The sequence below is a fragment of the Falco peregrinus genome, chromosome 5, assembly GCF_023634155.1.
Source record: "Falco peregrinus isolate bFalPer1 chromosome 5, bFalPer1.pri, whole genome shotgun sequence".
Classification (NCBI taxonomy): domain Eukaryota; kingdom Metazoa; phylum Chordata; class Aves; order Falconiformes; family Falconidae; genus Falco; species Falco peregrinus.
Genome location: NC_073725.1, coordinates 88436477 through 88446385, shown reverse-complemented (window position 1 = coordinate 88446385; position 9909 = coordinate 88436477). Strand labels below are relative to the sequence as shown.

At 58.0% G+C, this 9909-nt stretch overlaps 1 protein-coding gene across 1 annotated transcript; it reads right to left on the bottom strand.

The window, feature by feature from the left end:
* Positions 1–47: 47 nt before the first annotated feature.
* Positions 48–8912, bottom strand: LOC106112133 (mesothelin-like protein). Its single transcript, XM_055805192.1, has 17 exons — positions 8608–8912; positions 8091–8122; positions 7529–7578; positions 6844–6964; positions 6631–6716; positions 6073–6199; positions 5777–5967; positions 5590–5680; positions 5352–5497; positions 4576–4792; positions 4227–4382; positions 3916–4049; positions 3514–3644; positions 3244–3344; positions 2775–3008; positions 2083–2662; positions 48–1383 (listed from the first exon to the last, which is right to left on the bottom strand). Exons 1-17 carry the CDS (start codon positions 8651–8653, stop codon positions 1301–1303), a joined length of 2526 nt encoding a protein of 841 aa, XP_055661167.1. The 5' UTR covers positions 8654–8912; the 3' UTR covers positions 48–1300.
* Between the last annotated feature and the right edge of the window lie 997 nt (positions 8913–9909).

The following is a 9909-nucleotide window of genomic DNA, read 5'->3' as shown; positions in this document are numbered from 1 at the left end:
TCCAAATTAAATGGTCAGAAACCCAAGACATGCCTGTTAATTTTCTTTGGTGTTGATTACTCAACACTAAAGAGCTGAGGCTGTTCTCAGCTTTCTCATGGGGAGGGTATAAGAACTTTGTACTAGATTCATTGGGGATTTCTGTTCAAAAAAGCCTCAGTGCAACCTGTATCCAGTCCCTGAAATCCCCCTTTTCCCCCAGGAGGAGAGCCTGCCTGCAAAGACACTATAAATGTCCATTGTCCATGCTGTGCAGAAGGAGAACAGGATATCCCTGGTCTGTCCTTCACTGCAGACTTCTGGGTGGCAAGAGGCTGCCTGCATCCCATGGTGCTGGGGCACTAGCTAGGGTGCAAGAGAGCCGGGTGTAAGCAAGACAGTCTGCGTTTTTAACAGCATTGATCCCCTGATAACAATCTTGATATGTTTCATCATGCCTTGACACAGTCTCAGCAAATGGCATGCAATAGTGTCCTCAGCCCATGGAGAATGGGACTAGTAAGTGGAAGATGTGTAAGTTGGAAGGGGAAACGCTTTCTCGTAGTAGAGCTTTAGAGGAGGAGACACTAGATAATGAATGAAGTCAGACCAAAAAAAGTGGAAACTGTTTAGACTTAACCTAGGTAGAAAAACTGCAATACAAAGCACTAAAAGCACATCAAAGAACACATTTCATTAGGGGGAAAAAAAGTTGATTGATGTTTTATTATACAGCATTGCAACAGTAATCAAGATAAACTGTCTCCAGTTAATCATCCCTATAACTAGGCTTTGCGTAATTTGAGGAAATCTTGATAAAAAAAAAAATCTCCTAAGTTCATGAAACAAGTTAAATGCGATTTAGTGTATCTCTCAGCTTTCAGACTGTGTTGCTGCACCATATTGTGCTGCTTTTGCAACGGCCAGTAACTCGAATCCCTGAGTTGTCCCAGTGTTTCGACAGACCACAGTGGGACTGCTTAGAAGGAAAATACCACTCAGTGTGAGTAGAGCTGGCAGATCTGGGCCTGCTGTCAGCATTAAGACATTGTCAGACCAGTCAATATTGCTGGTGATTTTATTATGTAGAGTAACTAGCTAGTAAGTACCTGTTGGGCTGTTTTGGGCTGGAAAAATAGCTGTCCTCCTTTCATTGCCCATCCTCAAAAGTAATAAAATTCTGTGCTGGTATCAAATGGACAAACTCTGTTCTTTTCCTGGGTTTCTGCTTTTCAGCAGGGAATTTGCCAGCCCCGTTATTTTGCAGGATGGTGAAAATTAAAGGAAGGATGTAGTGAGTATGGTGCTAGAGGTGGCAGTGTCAGAGAAGCCCTCGCAGCAGTGAGCTTCCCACGGCGGTAGTCAGCACGTGCAGTAGGCAGGAAGAGAGTCTGGATCCTGATCCTAGGTGGAGAACACAGAAAGAATTGGATTATCCAGGTGAAGAGCATGCGTGAGCTGTGAGGGCAGTAGGGTTGCTTTGCGATTCAGATACCCTGAAGAATCGCCCGTGTCAGGACAACGCTTTTCTGTCTTTTGTGGCATTACCATGCCTGCACCCCGGTTATAAATGTCACCTGGCCAGGAGTAGGCAGCAGGACTGAGTCTTACCTTCACCAGCATAAAGCAGGAGTAAATCTGTTTGAGTCATGAAAGCAACCAGTGTAGCTCTGTTAGGTTAAAGGACTAAAAAAAGATTTTAGCACTTTACAGCGATGCCTAGTCAGAAACACTACGTGCAGCCAAAAGATGGAAGGCCGTGTCCTTGCCTTGTGAAAAATAGTACCGTGCCTTGGCATTAACGGAATTACTCCAGCTCTCTGCAAAGCGGTGGATGCTCAGAAGGTGATGAGACATCTTAAGGTGCACCTCGCCAGACTTGAGAGCGCACAGGGTCTGAAGGCAGTACGCTCCAGACCCAGGGGCTGTAATGCCCTGCAGAGACACGTCACTACCTGCCCAGCCAGCAGCTGTGTGGGGCAACAGCGCACCGGTATTAAATCTGGCCAGGAGCAAGGTAGATCGGCTGTTGCTCGTCAGTGAAGGCTTGTGCCTCACCAGCGGTTCGTAAGCCTTTCCCGACGCCGAACATTCACACCTTACCAGCTTCAGGCTGCAGGTTGATGTACCCGCCGGGTGTTGGCCTCGGTGGCTCTGGCACATCTACGGGTGGTTTTTTAGTGGTTTCACCGCTGCGGGTGGTGGAAGAGGGGCCAAGCAATGCCGGAGGGGCACCGGTCTTGCAAAGCAGTGTTGTCGTTGATGAGGTGACACTCTTCTGGGTGGAGACGGTAGAGTTGGGGGTCGGGGTGGGTTTGTGGGAAGGGAGGTTTGTTTCTGTGGCTGCAGTGGCAGAGGTGGAGTTGGGGACAAGGGTGCTGGGCATGACAGTGTGACGAGTGGCAGGAGCGGGGTGGGTGGTACCCCCGGGTGCTAGGGGGTTCATGGACACCAGTGGGGTGCTGGTGGTAGGGGTGGTACCAGCACTAGCGCTGGTGGTGGCCCTGCGTGTGAGAGCAGGGAGTGGGACAGAGCTGGGAGAGGTGGCATTGGGCTTGACAGAGGAGGGGGTGGCCTTATGTGAGGTGGCAGACTGGTGGATGGAGCATGGGATGATGGAGCTGGTGGTCAGAGCAGGTCTGGCAGCGGAGGTGGCAGCGGTGTAAGCGTTGGGGGGAGTGCTCTTGGGGGGGGCTGGGCTGAGAGCGCTGGGGGTGGGAGCCTTGTGGGGGCTGGTACTTGAATTAGCGGGGGGGGGGGCTGCTAATGGCAACAGTGGGGAGGGTGGTGGGCACGGGGATGGTGGCTGTGGGGGTGATACTGGCCGAGGCAGTGGGGTGAGGAGGGGGAGCCGTCCTTGTGGGACCGGGTTCCTCCGTTCCCCCTTGCAGGCCGATTCCCAGGGTGCAGTCCAGTTCCCGCTGGGACTGTCTCTTCAGCCAGCGCATCACCGAGGTCTCGTTCTCAGCTTCCTTCAGGGAAGGGAGGTTTTCCCCCAGCAAATTTTTCACATCCACGACGCTGAGTTTCTGCAGCACACATACAGCGTCATCTTTGTTAATCCTCACAGCCAGCATTGCTACAAAACGCTTTTCTAACAGGACTGCAGAGCAAGTAATAACTTCCAAACAAAAATTTTAAAAGGTAAAAAAAAAATAGAGAATTGGTGATCTGATGGGGCTCCAGCCTCAAACCCCGCTGCTCAGCCCTCGACTAGCTCTGCCCTTCAGCAGGGAAAAGGGCAGCAGCGTACCGGGAACGTACCTGCAGTTCGTTGGGATTTAGGGCAAGAAAGGTGTCCATGTCCATGTCTATGGCAACGCCAGCTTGAGCCAGATCCTTCAGGTCCTTTGCTGGAGCTCCACCTTTAAAGAAAGCACATGGCGCACCTAGACACGTGAAACGCTTCCAACGCTTTTGGAGGGGTTTTGGAGACTGCTAGGCATGTCTCTAGCGTGGCTAAACCCCCCGGCCAAGGAAGAGATATCGAACCTCAGGCGCCATGGGAAGGAGGGCAGAGGCTGGAACACCTACCCAGGTAGGGCCAGATCCGGCAGTAATACGCCCTGGTGCCAGCCTGGCCAGCAAAGGCCACCCGGGCTTTTCTGTAGAGTTGGTCCTTCTTGGTTTGAGAGCAAGAAGAAATGTTTAATTGTCCAGCAGTCCTGGGGCAGGGAAAGTCACAGGTTAGAGCTGGGGGCACCACTCCAAACCACAACTAAAGCCCTTTCGTCGGCCAGGGGAGATGAGTGGTCTGTCCCCACTCCAGTGCCAGTGGCTGGGGCAGGGGTGGGAGCGGGACGCAGCCATGCCACCCTGCTGCCCGCGAGTGGGCAGAGGTAAAACGGAGGTGGGGACCTGCCATCCAACCGCCCGCTTCCCCCGAGGTCCCAGGGGCTTCACAGGACTGAACAGCATCCCTAAAAAGCGGCTTACTGGATCGCTTCTGGAGATATTTGATTGATCCGCTCCTCCTGCAGATTACACAGGTGTCTTCCACCGATTTTCCGAAGCAAGGGCCCAGTCAAGGTGCCTCCCAGTGTCAGGTATCTGCTGAGCAGCTGCTGGACCTGGGAAACAAAGTTCAGTGGTTGCACGCTGGCAGGGAAGGAAGATGCTGCTGGTAGAAACGTGTGTGCTGCAAAACCGCTGTGCCACGCTCGGGCAACACCTTTGCCCCTGGCTGGGCTCGGGCACCATGCGGTCCCCGTTTGGGTTCCCATCCCCCGCTGGTGCTGTGGGTTTACCTGGGGAGCTCCCCACTTGCCATCCGAGGGGTTGAGCAGGGCTGAGAGCGTGTCACTGGATGTCACCGGCCACAGACTGATCTCCTGCACCGTGTACTGGCGGGACAGTGGCCCCAACAGCTTCAGCTGCTCCTCTGGGATCCCCAAAGGGTAAATCTGTAGGGTCAGGCCAGCAGGGCAGAAAAGAGGGTCAGGGAAGGGAAAAGAAGGCAGAAATGGGTGCAAAGAGCCTCCTGGGTGCCTTCATCCCCGCAGCTGGCGACGCAGCACAGCAGGTCCTGCCTGTCCCGCAGCGTGCCCATGCTAACAGGGGGGCGGCGGGGGGGCTCCTGCCCTGTGCCACCGTCACCTGCTCCAGCTTCGCTTTCACGACCAGGAGGTACTCCACGGTGAGCGGCTGTTCCAGCAGAGCCCCCAGGTTTGCTTTTAAAACCTCATTGCTCAGGCACAGGTCGAACTGCTCCCTGGTGTCGTAGTCGATGAGTAAGAAGGGGCCAGCGATGGTCCTGGCCGTGATGGGCGCGGACAGGCAGCCTGCGGGCAGCGGGAGCAGGTCACCAGGCGGCCTCCCCCCCCGCCCCGGTCCTGCCACGGGGTCCCACCAGCCCCTCAGGAGAACCTGGTGAAGGAACAGGGAATGGCAGTGACGTGGCTCAGGCCACCGGCTGGGACCGCGAGTCATCCTCCCACCCGCTGGCCCCCCAGCCCACGAAGACGCCTTGTTTGCTTGCTTTCCTTAAAGCTATTCCTGCGGAAGCGGGTGCTGTTTCTGCAGGCACAAATGCTTTCTCCTGTCAAAGGCAACTCGGAACGCTCTGGCAAGGTGAGCCCTTTCCCACATCGCCCACCAGCACCCTCCGGTCGTGCCGCAGCCCACCCTGGCGCTGCCCTGGCCTGGGTTTGCTCCCCTGCCGGCTCCTTCCCGGCTGCTGCTGCCATATTCCCGCTCCCAGGTGCTGGAAGGACATTTCCCCCATCACCCCAGTTATGTTATGGGAATCCCACCGCTTTCTGCCCACTCCTGTCCCCCTCCCTGCGGGTACCCAGATGCTAACCCACACCGGGGGTACTACACCCCCCGAGAGCTCTGAGCTGGTCCAGACTGGCCACCGCGAAGGGAAACACTCACGGTCCGTGCTCCGCTTCAGCCTGGGACGGGAAGCTGATGCTGCCGCAAAGGCCCTGAGGAGGGTCAGGGATTTCTGCCGCTGGGAACGTCCTTGGCTGCTGTACGCAGCCGTGATGCTGCTGCCGAAAGCCTCCCGTGCTGCCTGCCGGGGGGGCAGGGGGTGCTGGGTCCCACAGCCTCGGGGCTGGCCTGGCTGAGGGCAGCTCACCCTGGGGTCCCAAGGAGGGGGCTTACCTCAGCCACCAAGTTCAGCGTGGTCTGGTTCAAAGCCAGCACGAGCGGCCCCAGATTTTGCAGAGTCTGTAAATCCCAGCTTGAAGGATCCCTGTGGTCATTGGGAGAAGGACCAGCTCAGCATCCCACGGGCACCATCCCTCCTGCTCATTGCCCACCCCCACCAGAGCAGATGAAGGCTCCTTACCCATACACTGTGCCCCCCCCAAGGAGCACGGCGTTGAGGGCATCTCGCTGGGCCCCTGTGAGCGCTGGGCAGAGCTTCAGGCTCTCCAGGACGCTGGGGTCTGAGGCCACGATGGTCTCTGGCTCCATGTCGCACACCAGTGCCCCGAGGCTGTTGAGCTGCTCTGGGCGCAGGCGGCTGCTCCTCACCCCCTGGCAGAGTCAAACCAGCCCTTGTGCAAACGCCTGGCGAGGGGCACGGGGGACCCTGGCTGCCCCTGGGGGGGCCCTGGCCGCCCCGGCTCAGCCCCCACTCACCAGGCAGGCCAGCGCCCCATGCAGCAGCCCTGTCCGCCGGGCTGAGCCCCTGGGCAGCAGGTCCAGGTTCCCGCGGGAAGCCCGGGCATAAAACGCTCCGCAGGTCCCACCACGCACCTCGGTCAAACTGCAAGGGAGCAAGAGTCGGGGACAAAGAGGCTCCTCGTGTCCAGGCAGGAGATCTTTAATTTATGGTTTTTGTGGGCATGGGGAAAGTAGTTTTAAACTGTTGTGGCTTTCTGAGCAATGAGCTGCTGGGTTGCGTGGGGCTGGGGGTCTCCTACCCTGGGGAGGATGGCTCGGGCATGGACCATCCCCGTGCGCCCCATGCCATGGCCAGCCTGGCCCCAGCCTCAGAGAGGAGTAGGGTGAGGAGAGGACCGGGGGGTCTGCAGGGATGCAGATGCCCCATTCGGGTCTGGAGGTGCCTGCAGAGGTTAACTCTTCCCCCACCGCAGAGCTCCCGCATGCCCGGGCTGTGCCAGGGCCGCACTGGCCAGCACCGCGTGGTGTGATTCAGCCCCAAAACTGCAGCCGTGTGCCGCCCTCGATACTCACTCGAAGAAGAGCAGCAGGTCTGGTGGGTACTGGCCAAAATCAGCCGTCAGGTTCCTGGCAGCGAGCAGCCTGGCCAGGCAGGACAGCTGGGCGGAGAGAGGCTCGTCTTGTCAATGCCAAGGTGGTGAGAGCCCCTTCGCCCCGGCACCCCCCGGCTCCCCATGCCCTGTCAGGCTCCGGGGGGTTGCATGCCCCACTCCTGCCCCTGCCCACCTGGGCGCTGCTCAGCTCTGCTGTTCTGTTTTGCAGTCCCTGGGCAAAGGCGAGGATGTCGGCAGCAGGCAGGTCGCTGGCTGGGATGCACTGGAAGCTTTGCAGGGCCGGCGCTGAGAGGCTGCATTGGGGAAAAGCAGTTACATTTCACCATCTGCTTTAGCTCCCCGTGGAGGACAAACCCACCAGTTCCCTTGGGAAATCGCCCTTCACTCTGACCACTCTGCATGGGGTAAGTGGGAATAACACGGGGTCTCATGAGAAAGTCCCCTGATGGCAGCGCTGGGGCGCTGCCAAGGGGATACCCTGCAGGCGTCAGGATGTTCACCCTACGGCCAGGCAGGTGGCAGAGGTGCCCACCATACCCCAGGCTTTGGGAGAGAGATTGAAGCCAGCAGAGCCTGGCTTTTAGCTGCGGGGAGGCTCCTGGTACATCTGTGTCAGCCCCGTAAAAGAAAGGAAATTCTTGGTGTGTTTGTGCTACAACAAAAGCCGATGCAGCTGAAATCCCAGCCTGGGTGCCAGCACCAAACCGGCTGCACAAGGCTGTAAATCCTCTCCCAGCCCCAGTGACCTGTCACAGGGATGTGGGGAGAAATGCAACATCTACCATGACAGCCCCACTGCCTGCACCCCCCAAGACTCCCCCTGCCCGTCAGAGTCCCCGGCTGGGGCTGGTACTTACTCGGTGTGTTGCTCTGTGGCAGACAGGACAGCTCCGATGGTCAGGGCGGCCTGGGGAGGAGGGTGGGGGGATGCTCAGCCCCAGCAAGGAATGGGAAAGGCTTTGAAATGCAGGGACCAAGCGGGGAATGGGATCTGATCCGGCTGGAGCACCCAGACCAGCTGCTGCTCCCTGCAAACCCCAGGGAGCCAGGAACCGCAGCATCCTGAGGCCGCCCTGGGTTACGCATGGGGACAAAAGCCACCACAGCTGCGCTCAGCAGTGAGGACCCTTCAGCGACGGGTCTGTCCTTGCTTCCCGGAGCTGGGGCGACAGCCAGGTGCCCAGCACGTTTAGGCTCCCAGCCCTCGGTTTGGGAGCAGGGCAGGGAGGCTGCTGGGCAGCGGGTGAGCAAGGGATGGGATGGGAGATGGACGGGGACAGTGGCGAGGCCACAGCTTTGCCTCCCTGGAGCCAAGGGCTGGGGGAACTGCAGCAGCTCTGCCACTGCCGGCACCAGCTGTGAGGTTTTGGCAAAGCCCTGGCGTGTTGGGAGCTGCCGGAGCAGCTGGCGGTGACTCACCACTGCGGCTTTCACGAGGTCTGCGGAGAAACCTGCAACGAAGCGGGAGCCGGTTATAAAGCATCCACATTACCAGCACCTGCGACCCTACGCGCAGGTGGTCGGGGACTGTTCTAAGGCAGCTCCAGGGTTAAAGTCTGGAAAGGACCTTATTTTCATCAATTTAATAATGTTTAGTAAGTGCTGGGGAGCACCGTGCGGAAAGCAGCCCCTGCAGCGCCCTGCAGCCTGCGCCAGCCCAGGCAACCCAGGGGGCTCCGGGTGGGTTTAGGGGACAGCTAGCAGGCACGTAGGATCTGCCCCCTGAAATCCGTCTGTGCGATGCCCAACGCCCTGCCACTGCAGCTGGGAAAAGCTCCCGCTGCCCGGGGATGCCGGCGGGAGCAGGAGGCAGAGCGCAGGCAGTGCCGGTTGGGAATGAGAAGCAGCTGGAGCATCCCCAGGGCCGGGGGGTGGAAGGGGGTCCTGGGGCAGGGTCAGCCTTAGGGGGACAAGATGTAACTCGCAGGTAACTCACAGAGGCAGAGAGCGACGGCTGCTGGGGCCGGGGCTGCCCGCACCATGCTGCTCGTGCCAGGGCTTTGTCCTTGGCACAGGTCAGGCAAGCTCAGCGCACGGGTGGGAGCCGTGTCCCACGCTCGGGACGGTGCTCGGTGCGAGGTGCTGGCCGGGCTGGGAAGGCGCTGAGGGGTCCTGCAGCCGATTCTCTGGTCCAGTACTGGGGCTGGAGCTGTGGGAGCCCCCTCAGTCCAGGGTCAGCGTGCCCCCCGTGCTCTGCAAGTGCCAGCACAACCCCTCCACAACCGAGGGAGAGATTTTAAGTCCTGTATAACAGAAAACAGAATTTCATTCTCCGTCCATCATTAAAAGAAACTCCACAATAACTTGTCCTCCCTGACACCAAAGCCCTGCTCCCACCTGTGCCCTGCAGGGACAGGGTCCCTGTCCATCCCCTGGCTCCGCATGGGACCATACCAGCACAGACTGGGAGAAATCCAGTGTGACCCAGTGGAGGAGCACCAGCAGGCATTGCCTTCCCCCTGTACCCAACTCCCCATCCCTTAGCTAGAAACCCCCGATAGAGAATAACCCCCCATCCTAGAAGTGCCATCGATGGGCTGCCCAGAGCAATTAGCTTATTGCCCTTGGCACCAGATGTCAGTAGTTTTCCCACTAAGTCTCAATATGTTCCCCAAATCCCACCGGTGGCCTTGCCGAGTCGCTCTGTCCAGGGGTATTTGGCTCAGCGAGGAGGATCCAGCAAGGTGCTCACCCACCTGCGGTGGCCGGGGATGGGCAGCACTGGGACGGCTCGGCACTTATCTGCTGCGGGGTGGGGATGTTGCTCTGAAAACGGGGTGTGACGGGGCCGTTTCTCAACACTGTTTGGTAAAGCTGCTTTCTCTTCTGGGTTTGGGGTTGGGTTTTTTCTTCTTTCTCAAAGGTCACTTTGAACTTTGCGACAAATGAGTTAAATCCTCTGGTGTGGTAATTTCTGATGGAGACAAAGGTCCTCCCAGTGAGTGAAAAACCTCTGAGCTATTCGGGAATGTATTTTATACAGCAACGGGTGCAGAACAGAGGGGTCCTCGGTGATGGGCTCAGCACCCCTCCAGGAGGTGCTTCCCTTGCGCCTGTCCTTTTTGCCTCAATCACAGACAATCCCATTTCCTTTTTTACACCTTCCACCCTGCAGTCTCTGACCATGCCCTGCAATGCCATCCAGCACATGCCACGAAGAAGGAGACCAAAAAAAGGAAGCAAAGCCTTTCCGAGGCTGTGTGATGAAAACTGGGATGAGCCCGATGCTTTGCAGCAG

What these genes read in the sequence shown, in the direction of transcription:
- LOC106112133 (XM_055805192.1), bottom strand. Translation starts at nt 8,653, where the DNA reads ATGGTGCGGGCAGCCCCGGCCCCAGCAGCCGTCGCTCTCTGCCTCT. An exon ending in ATGGGGCGCTGGCCTGCCTG is followed by an intron (nt 5,968 to 6,072) that starts GTGAGTGGGGGC and finishes TGACTCTGCCAG; the next exon opens with GGGGTGAGGAGCAGCCGCCT. An exon ending in CCCCCACAGCCACCATCCCC is followed by an intron (nt 2,663 to 2,774) that starts GTGCCCACCACC and finishes GCCCCCCCCAAG; the next exon opens with AGCACTCCCCCCAACGCTTA.